This window comes from Protopterus annectens, chromosome 1.part1, assembly GCF_019279795.1.
Source record: "Protopterus annectens isolate FY-2018-M chromosome 1.part1, PAN1.0, whole genome shotgun sequence".
In the NCBI taxonomy this organism is placed as follows: domain Eukaryota; kingdom Metazoa; phylum Chordata; order Ceratodontiformes; family Protopteridae; genus Protopterus; species Protopterus annectens.
Window position 1 is genome coordinate 1744079032 of NC_056726.1, and position 23545 is coordinate 1744102576.

The 23545-nt window shown below is 44.1% G+C and overlaps 1 protein-coding gene across 1 annotated transcript in view; it reads right to left on the bottom strand.

Annotated features, from left to right (window-relative positions):
- WDTC1 (WD and tetratricopeptide repeats 1) overlaps window positions 1–23545 on the bottom strand; it is a 2674659-nt gene that overhangs the window by 294014 nt on the left and 2357100 nt on the right. The window contains 1 exon segment of the mRNA XM_044084279.1: window positions 11405–11573. Coding sequence (XP_043940214.1) covers window positions 11405–11573 — 169 coding nt within the window.

The window sequence follows — 23545 nt, forward strand, 5'->3', positions numbered from 1 at the left end:
GTAAATTGGGCACAGTTGCGTCCATCCCCTGTGTTTGGTTCCAGGTAAAGAATCTCTTCCATTTTTCAGCATAGGATTTTTTAGCACTAAGCCTCCTTGCCTACAAAATGACATCCATCACTTGCTTACTGAGGGATGGGAAAGGAAAGGTCATGTAATTAGACAAGACTGCAAGGTTCAGGGTTTAAAGCTGTGGGTGCAGAATCTGGCCCTCCTGCTGGGACAGCAGGGCAGGGGTCTGAGGCAGGTGCCATGGTTTCAGGAGTGACACTGCGCAAGAGGGGGTACACACCAGTGTTGGCTTGGCCAGTCTGGTGCAATAAGTATTGTCCTTGGTTTGTCCTGTTTGAGCTTTAGTAGCATTTTTGAAAGGAGAGGCAGAGGGGGAAATGCATAAATTGATATGTTTTTCCAGCTGAAGGACAGGGCATCCACTTTCCAAGCTTGTCTGTGGGGAGTCCTTGTGCAGAATTTGTCCAACTGGTAGTTCTGAGAGGAGACAAACAGGTCTACCTCTGGGCTCTCCCATTTGATTCTCAAAATGTTAAATATCTTTGGTTGCAGTTTCCACTCGTGTGGGTCCATGAGATTTCTGCTTAGGTCATCTGCCAGTGTATTTAGCTTGCCTGGCAGGAATTGTGTTTTTAAGTGCACTTGGTAGCTCAAGGCTGTGTTCCACAGTGCCATGGCTAGTCTGCAGAGGGGGTACGAATGGGTTCCCCACTGCTTGTTTATGTATCACAACAGTGGTGTTTGTCCGTGTTTACCAATAATTGTCCTGGGAGAAAGTGGTCCTTGAAGGCTGCCAGAGCATTCTGTACAGCTAACATTTCTTTTTGATTGATATGCAGGTGCATTTGACTCCGGTTCCATTTGCCCTGAATGCACTGCCCTGCCAAGTGAGCCCCCATGCATAGTCTGATGCGTCTGTTGTTAGGGTTTGGGCAGCAGGGGGTACAGTGAATGGCAGTCCCTTGTTTTGGTGGCAGGCCTCTGCCCACCAAAGGAACTCTGTCTTTAGACAAGGTATGATAAGAATTGTTGATTCTAGGTCCTGAGAATGTTGGCACCATAGGCTTTTTAGATACCATTGTAGTTTCCTCATAGGCAGTCTTGCATATGGAATTAGTGGAATGCAAGAGGCCATGAACCCCAGGGCTTGCAGTATTTTCCTTGCAGATAGCTGGGTCTTTGTGGCCAGTAGTTTGAAGTAGGCTCTCAAATGAACTTGCTTCTCTGGCGTGAGGTATGCCATCTGGGAAGTTGTACTCAAGCTTGCGCCCAGGAATACAATTTATTAGCAGGGTACTAGATGTGATTTATTTTTGTTTATGGTGTACTCCAGAGAAGTTAGTAATTTCTTTACAAATGCCAGATGATTTAATAGTATGTCCTGGCTTTCTGCCTGAACTAGACAATCGTCCACATATGGGTATATTTGAATATTTCTTTGCCTGCAAAATGCAATGACTGGAGCTAGGCACTTTGTGAATACCCTGGGCGCAGTAGATAAGCCAAAGGGCAGTGCAGAGAACTGATAGTGTATGTAGCCTGCTCTGAAGTGTAGGTATCTTCTGCAAGATTCCCTTATTGGGATGTGCAGGTAAGGCTTCCTTTAAATCCAGTGTTGCCAACCAGGCATTTTTACCTAGCATAGGAAGCAGCTGATGAAGAGTTAGCATTTTGAATTTTGGGATTACCAAATAAGTGTTTAGGATGGACAGGTCCAGGTTAGGATGCCAAATATTGTCTTTTCTGGGTACTAGGAAAAGTCTTGAGTAGAAGCCTTGTCCCCATTCTTCTTCTTCTAGGACAGGTTGAATAGCCCTGATGCTTAGAAGAGAGAAAACATGCTTTTGAGCCCCTGCCCACTGATTTGGGGGTAGGTCTGGCCAACTGTTTGGGGTTGGGTAAGGAATGGAAGTGGAATCTGCATCCTTGGGAAACTATATTTAAAACTCATTTGTCTTGGGTAATGAGTTACCAGTTTTTTTGCATGCAGGGTGATCTTCCCCCCGCTAAAGGAACAGTCAGTTGAACAGGGCTTGGAAAGTTTAAAGTTAAGTCATTGTGACAGTTTACCATAGGGGGGTGTCTTACTACTTCCAGCTATGGAAGTGAGAGCCCCCCACTACTTAGGCCTGAGAGTACCTTGGGACTGAAGCCTGGGTGTTCTGCTGGTTCTGGGTTTGGATTGAGAAGGCATGGAAGAGGCAGGAAAGGACCAATTCTTAGAAGGCCAGTTCCTACTAAATCTGGGAGGTTGTACTTGCAGGAAATCTAACAGTATGCATAGATTTAGCTTTTTCCTACATATTTTTAAGTCCTACTTCTGATTTGCTGCCAAAACAGGTGGTCTTGGTTTAAGGGAGCATCCAGTAATTTAGCTTTAACATGATCTGGCAAAGATCGCTCCTTAAGCCAAGCATGCCTTCTAAGTACAGACCCAGTGACAGCAGCCCTGGAAGATGCCTCTAACGAATCAAAACCACATTGCAAAGTATATTTTCCAACTTGTTAAGCAGAATGCATTCAATCCTGTAATTCTTTATTTTCAGCACAGTCAGGAATCAATATAATTTTCTGTTTAAGCAGTCCAACAATATTCTGCTGATACTTTAACATATGAAACTGGCAGTTTAAGGCCCTAATGGCCAAAGTTACAGAAGTGTATACCTTCTTACCCCATCTGTCCAGGGCCCTGGAATCTCTATCAGAGGGGGTAGGGTTTTTGGCAGTAGTAGCCTTAATGCCTTTGGGCCTCTGTGAAATGGTCACAGGATCCGCAGTAGTATTCTTAAAGAGGAACTTGTGAGAGTCAGGAACTCTAATACCGGTCAGGTTTTGTGGGAGCTGGAGGTAGTATCAGGGGCCAGGCTAGATTCCAAGAAGGCATCATCTACAATGTCCAGCAGGAGGGATAGCTAAAGGCCTGTGTTGAGGTAGGAGTAAGAATTCCCTAAGCCTCTTTTTGGAGTCAGAGTAATCCTGGCTTTCCCAGCGGAAATGTTCCCTAAGAATATGCAAAGTTTCACCAAAAGAGCAATCCTCTGGAGGGGAAGCAGAGGGAATGAAGTCCTCTGCATCAGAATCCTCATAGGTAGATAAGGCCAACTCCTGGTCATCAGCAAAAAAAAAACAAAGTTATGTTCTCACCATAACGTTCCATGTTGGTAGTCCATCTCACCCTTCATTTTTACATATGGGTTCGGAGCCGATCCTCTGCTCCGACTTGGCCGATTTTCAAGCTCGAAGACTTCTGGTTGGCTTGTGGCTAAGCAGGTATCCCATGGTGCACCAGTGCAATCCCCAGCTCTTGTTTGCTGCTTGCTAGAAACAGAAAGAAAGAACCCCCTAACCAACAAACCAATACTAAAGGGTAGCCAACCAAGAAATTTAAAGTATTACCTCCAGATCTTCCACGATGGGGGCAGGAGGGCAGGTTGGTAAAAATGAAGGGCGAGATGGACTACCAACATAGAACGTTATGGTGAGTACATAACTTCTTTATGTTAGGTAGTCCAATCTCACCTTCCTTTTTACATATGGGACAGCGTCCCTAGCACCTTATTCTTGGGTGGCTCATTGGAAGATACTCCTGAGCACCGTGGAGCCAAAGGATGCTCTACCCCTAAAAGCCAAATCCAACTTATAATGAGTAAAGGCTGCAGAGGTAGACAGAGACCTGGTTAGAGTGAGCCTTGATCATGTGGGGTAAAGGTCTGCCCTCCGAACTGTAGATGAAAGCTATGCAACTCAAAATCCAGTTAGACTATTCACCTTAGAAACTGGTAAGCCCAATTTGGAATTAGAAAAAGAAACAAACTGGTCTGACTTCCGAAATTCTTTGGTCAATGGCAAATAAAAACGTAGCTGTCTGTGACCTTCCAAGCGGGTGGAAACGATATTCAGCTGCATTGCTATGATTGGGAAAGAAAACTGGAAGCGCAATGGACTAGTTCAATGTGGCAGAAGAACAAACTTTGGGAACAAACCAAGGACTGGTATGTAAAGAAACCCTGTCTTTATGAAACACTAAATAAGGTGGCTTAATAGACGGGGCTTGTAGCTCAGAAACACATCTGGCTGATGTAATAGCTACTAAGAACAGTCTTTCAAGACAAATATTTTAAGGAAGACGAATGAGACGGTTCAAAGGAAGGGGATGTTAGTTTGGACAACACAAAATTTAAGTCCTAAGAAGCCACATGTTCTTGTAATGGTGGTCTCAGTAAAGTGGTTCCTCTCAAGAAAGTCTTGCATGGCTTATGAGACATAAGGTTGATATTTGCAGACCCTAAATAAAAATGTGAGATCGCTGCCAATTGCACTTTGATGGTGGCCGCGGCAGATCCCTGCTGAAAAAGCTCCGAAAGGAATTCCAGAATCACAGGAACGGGAGCAGTGCAAGGATCCACTTTCATTTTCTGTGCCCAAACAGAGAACCTTTTCCATTTACTGTCATACAGCCTTTTGGTTGAGAGTTTATGCGAGGATAAAAGAATATGGGACACTGATGACGAATCATCATGAAGCCTGACTAGAGCTGCAACTGGGAGCAGACAAGCTGTCAATCTGAGGGTGTGGAGAGAGGGGTGTAGCGAAACCGACATGTGGGCCAATAGATCTGGAACTGGGTCCAGAATCCAAGGATCGTCCAGGAGAAGAGGCTCGAAGAAGAGGAAGCAGACCTGATGAGGCCAGTAAGGAGCAATGAGGCTCAACTTGCTTCCCAGTCGGTTGGCTTTCTGTATCACTTTGGGGATAAGAGGGAATGGAGGAAAGGCATAGATAAGTCTCCTGGGCCAATGGTGGACCAGTAAGTCTCTGGGTGTTTCCCTCAGAGGGGGAATTAGGGAAAAATAACTGCTGCACTTGGCATTGACTGGACTGGCAAAAAGGTCACAGCAAAGTTGTCCCCATTTTCAGAAAATCTGTTACACTATTTCACATTTCAGAGACCACTCATGGGGCAGTAAGATTGTCTGGCTCAGCTTGTCGGCTATCACGTTGGCTGTCCCCAAAATGTGCGTTGCCACCAGAAAGCGCTGGGAAGAAATCGCCCATTCCCAAACTCGCATGGCCTCTCAACAGAGTGGGTAAGATCTGGTACTGCCCTGTTTGTTGATATACCTCACAACAGACATGTTGACCGATTGTATCGCAATCGTCCCTGGAGGAATAAGGTCCTGAAGTGCTTGCAACGCCAGAAGCACCACTCATCTCCAGAATACTGATACGCATATGAGCCTCATGTTCTTGCCATGTGCCGTGGACAGTCCTGCCAAGATAATACCCCCCCCCCCCGACCTGGGAGTCATCCATGGTCAGAGTGGCAACGGGCTGGGTAGGCACAAAGCGAGCTTCCGTGAACAAGTTGTTGGGGGCTATCCACCAACGAAGGTCCTTTTTGCATGATTCCATCAGCAGAATAGGGTGATTCAGCGGTAGATACTGGAATGACCACTGGGAGAACAGGAGCCATTGAAGGATTTCTCATGTGCAACCTGGCTAAAGGTATTAACAGAATGGTTGAGGCCATCATTCCAGAAGTTGAAGAATCCATTTTGCTTTGACAGTCCGAAACGGAAAAAGACGCTGAACTTGTGAGATGAGGTTTTGTGCTCTTTCGGTGGGAAGATGAACTGTCATATCCACTGTGTCTACCTCTGCGCCTATAAAAATCACAGATTGCTAGGGCAGTAATGCAGATTTTTCCCAAATTAAGGAGATCCCTAGTTGAGCACAAAGCTGGATGGTGGCGTCCCTGTTTTGGAGGAGTAGATGCCTGGGTGGGGGCGGTCAGCAGCCAGTTGTCCAAATATGGAAACACCTGGAATCCCTGATGTCTCAGTTGAGCTGTCACTACTGCCATGCATTTGGTGAACACCCTGGGGGCTGTGGTGAGACCAAAGGGCAGAGCACAAAATTGATAATGGCTGGCTCCCAGCCAGAAGCGCAGATACCTCCTTGACGCCTTGTCCATTTTTATATGGTAGTAGGCGTCAGAGATCCAGAGAGCACATCCAATAGTCTTTCCCTAACAACGGGAGTATTGACTGCAGTGTGACCATCCAAAACTTGTCCTTTTTCACGGATTTGTTTAATCTGCTGAGGTCCAATATTGGCCTCCAGTCTCAGGTTCGTTTTGGGACTAAAAAGAAACTGGAGTAAGTTCCGGATCCTGTCTGGTCTACTGGGATGGGCTGGATGACTTTTTGAGACCAACTTGTTGATCTCCACAGTTGCCTGATCCCTGTGATTGCATGGAACATCCGGGATCTTTTTGGGAACAAACGGTGGAAGGGAAAAGGGTATATTAGCCTCTGGTAACAACTCTTTGTACCCACTTGTCTTGGGTTATATTTAGCCAGGCTTCTGAATAGAAAGAGATGCGACCCCCGACTGGCCCCAGAGAAACGCAGTCGGGCCCCACACCAGGAGCGCTGATAAGGCCACCCTCGAAAGGAATCACAGCCTTGCTGATATTGCAGACCGTCCCTGCCTCTAGGGCGATGTCTACCATTTCCTCCTCCTCTGCCTCTGAAGGAGGATTCACTCTGTGTCCGGAAAGGCCCTCTGGGACTTTTTGAACCACATTTTACCTCCCACTTAACCTTTGGGGTATGGTCGAGAGGGGATGGTAAAACGGACTCCCACAGCAGAGAGAGCCTTTCCTTCCTGCTCACACTGAGTGAGTGTTTCTTTCACCTTGGGACCAAACAAGGAGGAACCATCAAATGGGGCACTGGTGAAGGTGGACTTAAAAGGCTTTGCAAAGTTACACAAGCACATCTAGGAGTGGCACCTAAGAACAACTCCTGAACCTGCTGCTTTGCTCGCTCCCATCAGCCATATGGGAGATAAGCCACATGGAGGAGTTAACTACCAAATTTAGGGTGGTCAACTGAGCAGAGATCCTATCAGGGACTCCCTCAGCACAAGCACCCTGTATGGAATCTGCTAACTCCTTGAAGAGATCCCTCTGCAACCTCGTGAAATGGGTAAGATAGTTCAGAGATCGAAGTGTAAAAGCCGCTAAACTAAATACACACTTCCCAAATCTGTCCATCTGTCGAGACTCCTTGTTTGACGGATGAACAGAGGAAGAGGTCTCCGCCAACTCCTTCGTGGCCGCCACCACCGTGACATCTACGGGAACGCCCTTAGACAAGAATTCTTTTCCAGGAAGGGCAGACCGTAACTTATTTGGTCTTCTAGGAACTGGCTCCACGGCATCGGGAGTATCCCACACTTTCCGACTTACCAGATCCATTAACTCGTTGAAAGGTGGAGACACCCAAGAGGCAGAGGGTTGAGACCCGAAAGCCTTCAGGTACACAGACTCCTCATCAGAATGGTTGACAGTGGGCCAGTCGTACCTCTGTTTAAGGATCTCTAGAATGTCCACAAAGGAGACAACAGAGGACAACTTGGAGCTCCCTCAGACTCCTCGAGGTCAGTGTCCGATGTCAGAGACTCATCCTGGGAGTCGATATGCTTCCTCTTGCATACACTCTTCTGAGGGGGCTCCTCGAAAGGACCTTCTGGGGAGGCCCCTGGAAGAGTGGGGGCCACCAGCTGGTGGCTCCTGAGGCTGCGGGTCTCTGCCGTCTCGAGAGAGAGTAGGTACTGAGACTGAAGTGGGAGCCCTGGGGGGAAGAGTGCTTGTACCACTGGCAGGGGCTGTAGATTGTGACAGCATACTCTTCATCACTTCAAAAGCAGACCTCTCTGGCTCAGACGACTGTCCCCGCTCCGAAGAGACAAAGGACGGTGCTGGAGCCCGAGCCATCGGCTCTGAGATAGATGCAGGGTCCGAGCTCACCCTGGTGGAAGCACAGAGAGGAAGGCTCGGAACCAACGAAGAGAGACTCAAACCCTCCCAATCAGTGCCGATAGAAGAGCTTTGGTCCCTGGACGGAGCAGAGTGTGTCAGAGCCAAACTCTGGTCCGATGCAACAGCAGGGGGAGCTGGAACCGAGGGTTCCTCCATTGGTAACAAGCACTCCTCTCCAAAAAGCCAACATGGCTCGGAGGAGGAATCACAGATGAGGGCAAAACTGGTTTGAGTGGCTCTGGAGCCGATTGGGTTGGAGCCAACAAAAATTTAGGCAGAGCAAACTACTTCAGGAGTCTCAGTACTGCCCTCTCCACATCTTCTTCCGAAAGACTCCTGGAAGATCTAGAAGACAAAGTTGGGGATCTCGACCTAGCAGGCACTGGAGATTTGATCAGCAAGGAGACCGGTAGGGACTCTACAGACCAGCTCCGAGCAGAAGAGACAACTATTTCCAAGGGTTCAGAAGTCGGCACTGAAGCACCTGTGACCGACTCAAACCACGGTGCTCTCCTTCGGCTCCGAAGACTGAGGAGTCGAGGAGGCAGATTTTGTTAATTTGGAAGGCGGCTCCAAAACACCAGCCGATGCTGGAGAAGGCCTATTTGAACCTTTTGATTTTGAGTCAGATCTTGACTTTGAAGACTTAGTGACGAAGAAGCCGATGAACCAGATAATGCTTCTTCGAAGGTTGGCTTCAGAAGACCAGAGTATCAGTTTGTTCTTTCTCTCCTGCAACACTCTAGGAGAGAAAACATGACAGAACAAACATGATTCCTGCAAATGGATGGCTCCCAAGCAGTAGACACAGCTACTATGGCCATCCGTCAAAGACATTTTCTGGGAGCACTTCATACATTTTTTGAACCCAGAGGATTTGTGCCCCTTGCTATCCTTAGACATTGCAACACACAAGCAACCAGAGGAGAAACAGAATAACTGAGGACTAGGTCCTCTAACTAAAACGGGCCTAGCCCTGCAGAAGAATTACATGAGGACTAGGTCCTCTAAGTTAAATGGGCCTAGCCTGGTGTAAGAAAAACTAGATCTTTCAACTAAACAGACACATATTCAGTCACACAGGAAATTTTTCCAAATAAAAATACAGTGAAGTAGTAACACAAGGACTAAGTCCTCTAAGTTAAACGGGCCTAGCCCTGTGAAGAACTGGGTCTTCTAATTCAAACAGAACAAGTATACCACACCACACACGTTCAATAAGGTAGGAAAAAAAATTTGCAACTGTAAAAGTGATTAAGACTTTAGCGGATCCCTGCCAAAGATCACCAGTTAACAATAACCGATTAACAGGAAATTAATCAATAGGAGCCCCTATTGATTAAGAACGGCGAAACAGCCAAAACTAACGATCTAGGCAGTAAAGCGCAACTGCGCCTAACTACTGATACACAGGATACTACTACTGGTCTCAAGACCACAAGGCAATTAAGGTAAAGCCCTATATGTATACTTTCCAGTAAATAACAGAAAAATGGCGAAACCGCCAAAACTAACAATCTAGGCAAAAAAACGCAACTGCGCCTAACTACTGGTGCACAGGATACTACTACTACTATGGTCACACAAGACCACAAGACAATTAAGGTAAAGCCCTATACATATATATTTCCAGTAAATATGCAAAAAACACTAGTTAATGAAAAAACTTAGCCAGAGCCAAGAGAAGCACATCCGAACTCGTTGACATGGCAAACGAGATCTGGGGATTGCACTGATGGCACCATGAGATACCTGCTTAGCCACGAGCCAACCAGAAGTCTTCGAGCTTTAAAATTGGCCGAGTCGGAGTTGAGGATCGGCTCCGAACCTATTTGTAAAAATGAAGGTGAAACTGGACTACCTAACATCAGAAATTTCAGAATCCTGATCAGAAGAATAAGGAAAATCAGTTATAGGTCTTTTAGAGGGAGAAGGGTGGCTTCCCCTGATTAGAGTAATAAGGTCTTCAGCCATTCTTATCATTTGTTTTTTAGCCATTGGGGCCTGACCATGCTGTCTGGGAGTCGGTTTTCTAGGCATGGATCGAGTTTTAGGCCTACAAGAAGATGACGTTGGTTTAATATGCAAGTCAGTAAGCCTGAATACACCCTCAGAAGCTGGTGCCTGCACAGCGGCTCCAGAACCATCCAAGGTACAGACATCTGCAGGTTCCACAGTCGAAGAAGCATCTAGCAGCATACCAGACTTCGAATGGGTCTCAGTAGAGGTCTGCAAATCTGAAGTAGCGGGTATCAGGGGCTGCGAAAGCACCTCACTGAGTACCGGCGAACTGGCGGCTAGCTTAGAAGCATCGTCGTCAGCTTTGGACCTATGCGGTCTGTCTTTATCTTTGCATTTTTTTGGAATGTCGGTAGTCGGGCGGCTTACCAAAGCCATTTCTGGATAACTGAACAGAGTACCAATATATTTAGATGCAAAAATGACCAGACGATGAATAGTTCGAGGCTTGAATAAGGCACAAAACCGACAGCGAGGTACATCGTGGTCTGGGCCTAAGCAAGGAATGCAGTACAAATGAAAATCTTTATGAGGTATTTGCTTTCCAAGAGAAGTACAATTGTTAACTTTTACTGACATCGGTTTAGAGCAAGAAAAATTTTCCCCAACGGGGCACTTAGCTTAGTTGAAGACTTCGGATCTGAAACTCGAAAACGAAAATTTCAGGAGTCGGCCGACCGGCACTTGCGAACTGCTTCTGCTACCGCACGGCAAGAAAGACTGATGTAATGGTGTCGGCTGCATGCTTTATACCCCTGACTACCTGACGCCATGGAAAATGAGACAGCACCCGACACAGGACCCAAGACTTTGATAATCAGGCCGACTGAGGGCTACCTGCAAGCAGACAACCCAAATGTAATGACTGCAACAGTGAAACACGAAGAACATCAGGATGAACAGCAAAAGGTCTAGAAGAGTCCATTTGCAAATTTTCTCACGACTTAGATGTGAACTTTGCAAGTCAAAGGGAAAAAAAAAACAAGGAATGCAATTGCTGGGTGTGCTCCATTAACCAAAATGTGTGTTATCAAGTGTGCTGTCAGGAGGTGTAAACACCTCCAAAGGATGGTAGCTACAGAAAGCAAGAATCATCCACCAATATTCAGGACCTTAAAAGTGAACATCTTAACAGGTGCCAAATACTGAAGGCTTCTGAAGAATGATTTTGCAGAAAAAAAGAAAAAGTATACATGATGTACTGGGCAGTACTAGGGCAACAAGAAAAACACAGAAATGCATAAATAAGTTCTGTATGACACTGGGAGAGAAATGCAAGGCATACTGGCAGCACCGTCCATTTTATACAACTGAAATTAAAAGTTCCAAAGTATGGATCTGCTGCAAGATGACAACCCTACGGAAGGTCACACCTATTTTCTGTTTACACGTGTTGGAATGAAAACAGAGTAATCATTCTGAATACGAAGAGAAATAACGATTCTTATATAAAATTATCAGATCTCAGTTTGCCATCTAGATAATTGCATAGAGTAAATGTTTATCGGAGACATCAAAATCGCTTCTAATAAGTGTTAAGCTTACCTGCCAAAAAAGGTTGCCTCTTTGATGTCAGTTGTTGTATTGCAGTGTCCACAATACCTTGACTTATAATCGTAACTTCTTTCTCTTAACACTAGTTCATCTTCTGAGACAGAATCCTTTCGCCCACTAGTTCGCAATCGTATGGGGCCTCCACTTTTCTTATCATCCGCTATGAAACCAAAATGCACAAGTATTACATCTATCGAGTGTAAGAAATGTACTAAATATGATTACCCCCCCCACGACAAAAGGATACAATTTTTTTATAAAAATGTACACAAAACTAGGAAAAGTACTAAAATATTAGTTGAGTACAACAAGACAAAAGTAACTAAAACCATTAAGAAAAAATTTGTATTATGGAAAAGCATCACTACATTGTGCAAAAATTCTCAGTAGTGATGAGGCTTGTCCATCACAGAAGCACAAAACTACAAATCACCTGAATGCATTTGTCAGTGAGCTATTTCTAATAGTTCAGCCAAAAGCAACAGTGTGTGTATAGATATATACTTTTATATAAATACATTTATTTTATTTTACATTTGTTGACCGGGATAGTCCAACTGGATGCATGTCCATTTTCAGCGGAGGCCCGGGGAGAAAAGCTCCATGGGTAAGCAGATACAGCATTACATAATACCAGCATTACATATTACAAACAGACTATTTACAGAGATTACGTAAGTAAGCAATTTAAACAAGTTTCACAGGTTACAGTTAATCCTGAGCACAAGTCAGGATTAAATTAAATTACATAGTAAACTGGTTAACAGATTTTTACACATTCTAGAGAGAGCTAGGCAGGCTTGATACATTGACATAGCCAGTTAAGTGACAAATGTTGTTTGAGTCTAGTTTTAAATTGACCTAAGGTGGAAAGAAAGGTAATATCAGCTGGAAGAGAGTTCCAGGATCTACTTACAGAGTTTGTAAAGAGAGAATCACCGGCTGTTATTAATTTTGCTAGTCTGAATTGGTAGTTTGTTAGAGGATCGAAGCGGTCTAGGATTGTTATAGGGGGTGATAATATTTTTAAGTGCAGGAGTATTGTCCGGATTATAGAGGATTTTATAGGCCATAATCAGTTGGTTATACTGGATTAGGCTGGGTAGTTCAAGCCAACCAAGCTGATTTAGATTGATGCAATGATGTGTCCTAAAAGGCAGCCCAGTGGCAAACCTGGCAATGTGGTTGTAGCAAACTGAGAGTTTGTTAAGGACAGTCTTAGGGTTGAAAGAAGGTGAGAGCGAGCTATGGCAATTTTAGCTGGAGGGGTTAGGAAGGCTTTTATTCTGTAAAGTGACCCTAGTTTTTTATTGATGGTTTTGATAGTTTGGTTAACATGTAGGTCAAATTTTAGATTATTGTCTATGATGACTCCTAATAGTTTTGTAGATGGGTCAGGGGAGATTATTGTGCCATCATTTGATTTTATGGTAAAGGTGAAAGTGGTAGACCTACGTGTTGGCGAAAATAACAGAATTTTAGTTTTTTTGGGATTTAGAATCAGACATTGTTCAGAAAGCCAGTTTTCTATTGTATTAAAGGTGGTCTGGGTAGCTGACCATAACTCTACTGGAGATGTGGCTGAGCTGTGTTTGTGTTTTTATACATAAACAGATACACTCGCACTTAAATGTACATATTAATGTGGGTGTGTACACATGTGCCCTTTCAAGATTTTATATACTTAGAAATATCTATATATATTTATATGCACATGCCAAGCTTTGAACTCCTTTAATGGAAGCCCAGTGGATATAACCAAATGACCCATTAAGAATATACCAGTGTTTCAGCTATACGGCTTCTGAATGTTCATGACTTTTTACTTTTCAAGTCATTATGGATACATTCAGCAAAATAAACTCAAAACACCACTAATTGTGCATGTACCATGATTTGGACTTTTTCTGACCTTGTCAGTACAGCACAAGTGGATTTTGTATGTCTTCTTAACCCAAATGCTTTCATAAGAAGCAATATAGCTGAAACACTGACATGTCATTAAAGGGTCATATACATATATCCCATGGCTCCCCCAATACAGGACATTACCTTGACTGGGTCTTTCTTAAAATCTTTACTGTATGGTTTACCTATGACACGTTTTTACCATTTTGTTTCATATATGTACATATACCTACAGCTATACACACAGAGAGTTGCAAATAACCCATTAAAAAAAGTAAGCTGAACTTGGTCTTTCCAAAGACAAAATGTCACAATCCAAACAAAAGATATTCAGAATCTTTTAACTCTTTTCTGTACTCTCACATGTGGGAACTGCTTCCTCCACATCCCCACCAACTTAAATATACTAAATCTGAGAATTCACCATACCAGGGAAAGTGACAAAAAAAGTTATGCACTCATCTTTCCATCTGTGTTGTCCATTTTCATTCTTCAACAAATGGGTTTGGATCCAACCCTTTTATCTGACTGATGCATTTTCCATCTCGTGGAACATACCCTCGAGCCCTCCCCCACTACCTGCAATGCACTAGGCCCCCCTAACATACCTCAGATCTTGTTTGCTGCCCTTTAAACTTGTATAAAAAAAGATGAAACAGCATCTGGAGCTCAAATAAGGGAACGTTGTTTCCTTCAGCATCTTTCAATCCTTCCAAAAATCAAATTGGTAGGGGGTTGGAGGGAGGGCAGTTGAAGACTGAAAATGGACAACATAGATGGAATGTTATGGTGAATAAATAACTATTTGATGCAATTTTTATTCATTCTTCAACAAATGGAACAGAGACCCCAGCTACCTAAACCCCAGGATAACTCTGAAAAAAAGATATTCCTGAGCACCACTGAGCCAAAGGCTGCTCTTTCCCTAGAGACCAGATCCAATTTATAAGGAGCAATAAAGGTATAAAGATTTGTCTTAGTTGTGGTTGTACAAATATCATCCAATGAAGACCTAGATAAAAAGATGAAGTTGCCAAAAAAGTGGTAGAATAGGCTTTTGGCTGTTTTGGTAAAGACAAATACTATTTTTCATAAACAAAGGTAGTACATACTAACAGTGAGCCATTTAGCTAAAGTCACTTTAGAAACTGATTTGCCTAGTTTTTACTCCAGAAAAGAAACAACTGTTCCGATTTCTTGACATTTTTGGTTCCACGATAAGACCATAATTGTCTGTTAACATCCAAAAGGTGCGACAATCTCCTTTATTTGAGAAACCTGGAAAGAAAACTGAAAGGTTAATAACCTGACTAATGTTGGATTCTGACAACACCTTGGGAAGAAAGGAGGAGTTAGTTCAAAGGATACCATATCCTTACGAAAATCCAAATAAGGAGGCTTGGAAGACAGGGCCTGTAGTTCTGAAGTCTTCTAGCAGAGATAACTGCTACTAAAAAGACAGTTTTCCATATCAAAACATTTAGTTCACACTTGGCTGATAGTTCAAAAGGAGACTGTGTCAAGGACTGTTAAAGAATATTTAAATCCCATGGAAGAGTGGGATCTTTTAATGGGAGTCGAAGAAAAGTTTCCCTTAGATGGGCATTGCAAAGTTTGGAAGAGGCCAGAGATTATTTACTCCTATATGAAAATTGGAAAAGGCAGCTACTTGTACTTTATCAGTAGAAGAGCTAGCACCCTCACTGAAAACTGCAACTAAAAATTCAAGGACTTCAGGAACCAGTGCTGAAAAAGGATCAATGTCTTTTTGCAGAGTCCAAAAAAAAAAAAGTTATGTCTTAACATAACGTTCCATCTGTGCTGTCGATCTTCACTAATCTTTGACTGTGGGCTTGGTTCCAAGCCTCGGAACCGACATGCCCGTTAACTTCAGCTCACGCCTTCCAAACTCTTGAGCTAGGCTCTACCCATAATGCTCCCCTCTAAATTATCTCAGATTGAATTTGCCTAAGAGAGTGGCAGACAAATCGTAAAAATAAGAGAACAGATCTGTGCCTCTATTATGAAGCCAGTCTTGGAAGTATTCGATTCACTAAGAGTCTCAGGCTGGGAGAAGGAGGGGGGGAATTTCAAGGATTAATGAACAGACGGAACATTATGGTAAGACATAACTTTATCTGATTATGTCAATCTTAACGTAATCCTTGACTGTGTGACAGTGTCCCTAGCTACCTGAATCTTGGGTGATCTCATGACAAAATAGTCTTGAGCACCATCAAACCAAATGATACATAGCCCCTAGAGACCTAGACCAGTTTGTAATGAATAATAAAGGTATGAGGAGATGCCCATCTAGCTGCTACACAAATGTCATCTAAGGAAAATCTAGCATGAAAGACTGCAGACGCTGCTACAGCTCTAGTTGAATGAGCTTTCACAGGATGTGGAGGGTGGCGGCCCTTTGAATGATAAACAAAGGTGATACAATCCCCTAAGCCATTTAGCTAAGGTAACCTTGGAAACTGGGTTACCTACAGAAAGTGAGGAAAAGGCAAAGTTGGTTGGATTTTCTGATATCCTTTGTTCTGTGAAGGTAAAAACGTAACTACCTGTGAACGTCCAGTACTCTCCCTTACTGGAGAAATTAGGGAAAGACTGGCAGGTGCAAGGTTTGATTGATATTAGATTCTGAAACTACCTTTGGCAAGAAAGAAGGATTAGTCATAAGGGAAACTCAATCCTTGTGGAATATTAAATGGGGGGGGGGGGCTTGCAGGACAAGGCTTACATTTCTGATACTCTTCTTGCAGAAGTAATGGCTAACAAAAACAAAGTTTTCCATGTCAGAAATTTTAAGCCAGAAGTAGCTGAAGGTTCAAAGGGGAACTTGAGTAAGAGATTGTAGGACTAAGGTTAAATCCCATGGGGCAGTGGGTTATTTAAATGAAGGCCTTAACCATCAGGGTTCCCTTCAATAATCTTTACAAAGTTTATGTGACATAAGTGAAGAGCCATCCAAACCAATATGAAGTTAGATATCGCAGCCAGATGGACCCAAATGGTAGAGGCTGAACAGGAGCTGCATAAGAGCCAAGGTCATTGTTCAGAGCCCATCTAGTATTTTTTTCCCCCAATTACTCAGTTTTCTAGTAGGTTTGCAATGGGTCAAAATAATTTGTCGGACTAGTGAGGTAAGGGAAGAATGCCTGGCAATCATGGGAATTGAAGAAGCCACGCACTGAGCTTGAGATGCTAGGGATTTGGGTGAACCACACCTTCTGGATGAGATAATAAATTTGGAGCTGGGTCCAGAATCCAAAGTTTCCGAAGCAGATGAGACCAAATGAAGTGAAACCAAACCTACTGAGGCCAGAACAGGGCAATGAAGATTACTGTGTTTCTGACCTCTTGGCTTTCTTTAGAAGCTGGGATATCAAGGGAACTGGGGAAAAGGCAAACAGGAGACCAGGGGGCCAACTGTGGAGAAGAGGGTTTCTGGGTGACTCCTGGGGGGGAGGGATTAGAGCAAAGTAACTTCTGCACTTGTTCAGAGGGGATGCAAACAGATCACAGCAAGGTTTCCCCAGTAGCAGAAAAATCTTCTCCGTCACCGCAGGATTAAGAGACTACTCATGAGGCATTAGAATAGTTCTGCTCAGCTTGCCTGCTATCATGTAGGAGCTCCCCAGAATATGCATTGCCGTGAGAAAGGATTGGAAGAAATTGCCCATTGCCACAATCCGAGGACTTCTCGACAAAGTGGGTAAGATTTGGTTCATCCTTGTTTGATGATGTACCAGACCACCAATATGTTGTCTATCTGAATTGCCACGGTTCCCAGGAGAAGGACACATTGAAATGTTTGCAACGCCAAAAGCACCACCCTCATCTCTAGAACACTGATGTGCAAGTTGTCCTCCAGTTGGGAACAAGTGCCTTGGACTTTCCTTCCTAGATAATGCACCCCCACCCTATCTGGGAAACATCCGTGGTCACTATGGCTTGGGACTAAGGAAAGATGAAAGGACGGCATGAAGAATCTCGTTGGAATGAAGTCACCAAAGCAAGTCTTGTTTGCAGTGATTAAGATGCGGTATGACATCGTCTGATTCATTAACGACAATTGGGAGGATAAAAGCCATTGTAGAATCGCATGCAATATCTGGCCAAAGGAACTAGAGTTATAGAGGCTGCCATTGAGCCTGGCACCTGTAGGATGAGTCTAGCTGGAATACTTCTGTTCTGAACTATATGGTTTACTTGTGATCTGATCCTTTTTGAGTCTCTCTACTGGGAGTGAAGCTATTCCTGTAAGTGTTTAGCAGAGCTAAGATAAATTCCAGCTGCTGTGTAGGTTGCAGATTTGACTCTTCGTAATTTACTGTAATGCCTAATGAATTGCAAAGATGTAGGGTGTAATCTCTTTCCCTTTCAAGTTGACATCTGGTGGTAGCGGTAAAGAGCCAGCCATAGAGATGAGGAAAAACTCAAAATCCCTGCACTCTGAGATGAGCTGCTACCACTGCCATGCATTTGGTAAACACCCTGATGGCTGTGGTGAGATCAAATGGCAGTGCTCTGAACTGAAAATGACTGGCTCCCAGCTGGAAGTGCAGGAATCTTCTGGAGCATTTGTCCATTTTTATTTGTTAATACACATCCTGAAGATCTGGGTGTATATTACCAGATCGAAATTTTAGCTAGTCGTATAACTAAAGATTGATCTGGTAATATCGAAATCCAAAAACCCCAAATGGCCGACTTCACGCAGGGACAGAATTACCTTGGCAGTTATGCGGATTATGCCCTTTTCTCCTGCGTGAAATCAGCCATTTGCAGTTTTTGGATTTCAATATTACCAGATTGATCTTTATTAAACTAACTAAAGTTTCGATCTGGTAATATAGACCTGAAGATCTATAGAGCACATCCAATCGTCTTTTTCCAAGAAAGGAAGTATTAACTGTACTGAAACCATCCAGAATTTGGTTTGCTAAACTGCCTTGTTGAACTGGACGAGATCCGAAATGCGTCTCCAGTGCCCTGTTTTTTTGGGCACTAAGAATCTTGAGTAAAACCTGGATCCATTCTGGTCTAGTGGGACTTCTTGGGTGACTCTTTTTCGAACAGTGTTTGAATTTCTATGACTGCTGCTTCCCTGTGACTAGGGTGGAATGTTCAGGAGTCTTTGTGTTTTTGGATCTGAGGAATGATATAGCCTCTGGAAATGATCACCTGCATCCATTTGTCAGATGTCATCTGTAGTCAAGCAGACTGGTGCAGGGATAATCGTCCCCTGACTGCCTCCACAGAAGACAATCGGACCTCCATTCAGAAGCGCTAGTAGGAGTTACCAGAAAGAATCTCTGGACTCCTGGTTCTACAGGCCACCTCTACCGCTAGAACAGCGCCTTCCATTTCTACTGCCCCCAGGGAATTCCTTGCCATGCGAGTCCTGTAAAGGCCCTTGGGACTTCTTGAGCCATAGCCTCCCACTTCTCTGTTTCCTACAGTAGGGCCCATTAAGGAGTGAAGTGTACGCCAATGGCAGAAAGAGTCGTCCCATCTTTCTCACATCTGACCAGTGTGTCTTTTACCTCAGGTGCAAATACGGATGTTCCGTCAAACAGAGTTGACGAACGAAGACTTAAATGACTCCGCAAAGTCACACAAGTGCATTCAAGTGAGTCTCCTAATGGCTACACCTAAACCCACTGCGCTCTTGTTATACCTTTGGCTGCATGGGTAGTTAAGCCTCATGGACAACTTAGAAATTGTTTTGAGGGTGGCAAGCTGAGAGTTAACCTTGTCTCATACCCCTTTGGCTACTGTGAGTATCTATCAGCCCTTTAATCAGATCTCTCTGCAGTCTGCTAAAGTACATCATGTAGCTCTCAGAGCTAAGAGCAAAGGTCGCTGAAGTGTAAATACGCTTCCCAAAACTATCCATTGTCTGAGACTTCTTGTTAGGATTGATAATAAGACTTTCCTCTGCATGTTCCTTTTTGTGGCTATCATCACCATGATGTCTACAAGGAAACCCTTAGACCAATGTAGCTCAGCCTTAGGGGAAGAAAGGATCTGGTTAGGCCTCTTGGGGATCAGCTCGATGGAGTCAGGAATTTTCCATGCCCGCTGAGTGATCAATTTAATAAGATCATCAGTGGGCAGAGAGATCCAAGAGGTAGAGGGCTGGGCAAAAAAATCCTCCAGGTATACACATTTCTCCAAGGAAGGCTGGAAGGAAGTCCAACCACCCCTCTGTTTCAGGATTTCCAGGATGTCCTTGAAGGAATCATCAGGGGGTGACCAGGGGATGCATCTCTCCTGAGGTTTTTGTGCCCCCTTGTCCCAGGGACGAGGCTGTAGGAAGCTCTGGTCGAGGGGATACAGATGTTTGGCCTAACAGGGATAGCAAGGACTGGGAGTTCACAATGGACAAGCCCTTCATGATTCAGAAGGGATGCAAACCTGGAACTGAAACAGACTCCTTCGGAACCATGGTTCCACCCCACACAGAGGAAGCTGCCTCCAAAACAGAAGCCTAGGTCAATCCACTGAATGCCAAGGCACCGAGGGGCATGGAAGGCTCAGAAAAAATGGAAGTTGAACCCTGCCCTTCGGAACCAGTGATGAAGGCTCAACCATTGAAGGCCTTTGGTTCCGATAAACCAGAAGAGCTCAAGGCAATTCTCAGTTCCACAAAAGAGCCCCTTACCAGAATTACAGGTCTGACCATAAGCTAATCACCATTGACATTCACATCCCTCCCCCAATCCCCAGTAAGAAAATCTCCGTAAAAACTTCTCCAAACGCAACTTCATGCTACTCAAGTCAGGAGTGACAAACTTCATGACACCCATGCAGACGACAATTGAAAGTTCGACTGCTGAATCCTACACTAAGGCACTGTACGAAAACATCCACTCGTGTATGAATCGTGCCATCCCAAATAGAACCAAGACACATTCCTCCAATAAAAGGAAGCCAATCTAGTGGTCCCCTGCCATAAAAGTACAGTTTTGTACCTACCATAAATGTAGATGTTCGAAGATCCACATTGCTGCAGTCCTTACACTTGGGTAGTCCGTTGTCCTCGGTCGGCCCGAATATCAAAGTATAAGGCTGACGTCGGTCAAGGCGCATTTGACTGACATCAGGACGTCAGGATACAAATGCGCATGACCGACGTCATATCCTCAGTCTTTTCTTGCCCCAGATGTCAAAAGACCCTAAAAATAAAGGTCAAAACCAAAAGACAGCAAACAAACAACCAACTATCCTAGCACTAAAAATATGTACAATATATACAATATACACCATATTGACAACCCAACCCACACAACCGCCTCTAACTACAGAGGGGAAGGAGGGAGGGTAAATTGGACTGCAGCAATGTGGATCTTCGAACATCTACATTTATGGTAGGTACAAAACTGTACTATGTTCTTCATCTCACATTGCTGCAGTCCTTACACTTGGGTAGAATCCCAAAGCAGAGGTAAGGGAGGTTGGCCAAACTATAAGGAAGCAGGAGCTGCCAAAATGCCCTGCAAAACAGCAGTGGCAAAACCAGCCCTGGATTTAGAGTAAAGTGGTAGGTGATAATGCCTAGAGAAAGTATGCACTGAACTCCAAGTAGCTGCCTCCAAAATATCCTTAGTTGCCACCCCCCTCAAAAAAGCTGTCGAAGTGGCAGTAGCCCTAGTGGAATGAGGCCTAATCCCAGCTGGAATCTCCTTGCCATGATGGGAATAACAGAAAGCAATGCAAAACCCAATCCACTTAGAAATAGTTTGTTTTGACACAGGCTTGCCCTGAGAACTCAAAGCAAAAGAAACAAATAACTGCTGAGACTGCCTGAACCCTTTAGTTCTGTCCAAATAATATCGCAACTGCCTGTGTACATCTAAAGTGTGCAAAATCTTTTCCCCTTTATTTTGGGGATTTGCATAAAAAGTAGGCAAATGAATAGTTTGGTTTAAAGCCACACTAGAAACCACTTTAGGCATAAAGGAAGGATTAGTACGAAAAGATACCCTATCCTTATGGAAAATTAAGAAAGGCTCAACCGCCATAAGGGCCTGCAACTCAGAAACCCTTCTTGCAGAGGTAATAGCCAACAAAAAGCAGTCTTCCATGATAAAACTTTAATTCAGTAGTAGCTGCAGGCTCAAAAGGTTGTAGAGTGAGTTTCTCCAACACAAAATTGAGATCCCAAGCAGGAGTAGGAGCTCTTCGTGGGGGTCTTATATTCTTTGCCCCTCTAAGAAATTGCTTGAACAAAGGATGATAAAACAATGGTGGGTCACAATCATAGTGAGCCGAAATTGCTGCAGCATGAACCTTAATAGAAGAGAAGGACAAACCTTTGTCCAGTAACTCAGTAAGATATTGAAGAGCCACACTTAAATTAGGCTCAGAAACATCAAAATCCTTTGCTGCACTCCAAAATAAAAATCTCTTCCATTTATCTGCGTACACTTTCCTTGTACTAGGCCTTCTAGCTTCCAAAATAACATTCAAAACTTGCTGTGGAAGTGGAGGCCCACTATGGTTCAAAACAGAATATGCCAGGCTGTTAGGTGCAGAGAGTGAAGCTTGACATTGAGCAAATGACTGTCCTCCTGAGACAACAGGTGGGGAATCGAAGGCAAAGGCCATGGAGGCTTCCGTACCAGGCTTCTCAGTAATGGGTACCAATGCTGTCGAGGCCAATCTGGAGCTATCAAAATCATCCTTGGCTTGTCTTGTCTGGCCTTTAGTAGTACCTTTGGGAGGAGAGGCAGAGGCGGAAAAGCATACACATGAAGATTGCTCCAATTGAAAGAAAGAGCATCCACTTTCCAAGCTGTGGGATGTAACCTTTTTGTGCAAAACTTTGGCAGCTGGTGGTTTAGTGGAGAAGCGAACAGATCTATGTCTGGAGTTCCCCATGACACTGTCAATTTCTGAAATACATGAGGATCCAATTTCCACTGTGGGGATCCATAATTTGTCTGCTCAACACATCTGCTAAGGAGTTCTGTGCTCCCTGCAGAAACCTTGCCTGAAGATTTAGCTGTAAACTGAGAGCAGTCTCAGACAAAATCATTGTTTTACTGCATAGAGGATAAGAATGTGTTCCACTTGCTTGTTGATGTACCACATGACAGTTGTGTTGTCTCTTAGAATCAACACCTGCCCTGGAAGAAGTAAATCCTTGAAAGCTATTAATGCAAACTGGACTGCTAACATCTCTTTCAAGTTGATATGTAGATGTTGTAGTCTGGCAGGCCACTTGTCTTGTATCCACTTTCCATTCAGATGAGCTCCCAAGCTTTGTCTGAGGCACCTGTCGTTAGAATCTGACTCGCCTCTGGCGGGGTCACAGAGAGTCCCTTGTTTAGGTGACATTCCTGAGCCCACCACAACAATTCCTTTTGAATGCAAGGTATTATTTGAATGACAGTGTCCAAATCCTGGCAGTGCTGTGTCCATACATTTTGAGATACCATTGTAGCTTCCTCATATGCAGTTTGGCATTGGGAAGCACCAGAATACAAGATGCCATGAACCCCAAGGCTTGAAGGACTGTCCTTGCAGTCAGCCTGGACTGATGAGACAACTGATGAAAGTAAAGGGAAAGATTCTTTTGTTTGTCCGGGGTCAAAAGGCCATCTGGGATGCTGTATTCAGTCTCACACCCAGAAAGCACATGTCCTGAGAGGGTACTAGACTGGACTTTATTTCGTTCACAGAATACCCCAGGCATCTTAGCACTGCTATCACATAATCCAAATGATGAAGAAGCTCGTCCCTTCCTTGAGCCAGAATCAGGCAATCGTCCAAATAAGGATAGATCTGTATTCCTTTTAACCTGAGGAAAGCTATCACTGGAGCCAGAACTTTCGTGAACACTCTGGGCGCAGTAGATAAGCCAAAGGGCAATGCAGAGAACTGATAATGAGAAGTCCCAGCTCGAAAACGCAGATACTTCCTGCAACTCAGTCTGATAGGAACATGAAGATAAGCCTCCTTGAGATCCAAAGTTACCATCCAATGATCTTTGCCCAGCAGAGGCAAAAGCTGCTGTAATCAAGGGCGCCCGCAGGCAGGTGCAAGGGGGTGCACTTGCACCCCCCTGGAATCGGCTGGCCAGGAGAGTAATTTTTTTTTTTTTATTAGAAGTAAATTAATTCTTTAAGAACTCCCTTTGCATCGTCGTACAAATGGAGGTGCTTGCGACCTTTCATCTTTTCCATGCGGTTTCGTCTTTATCTT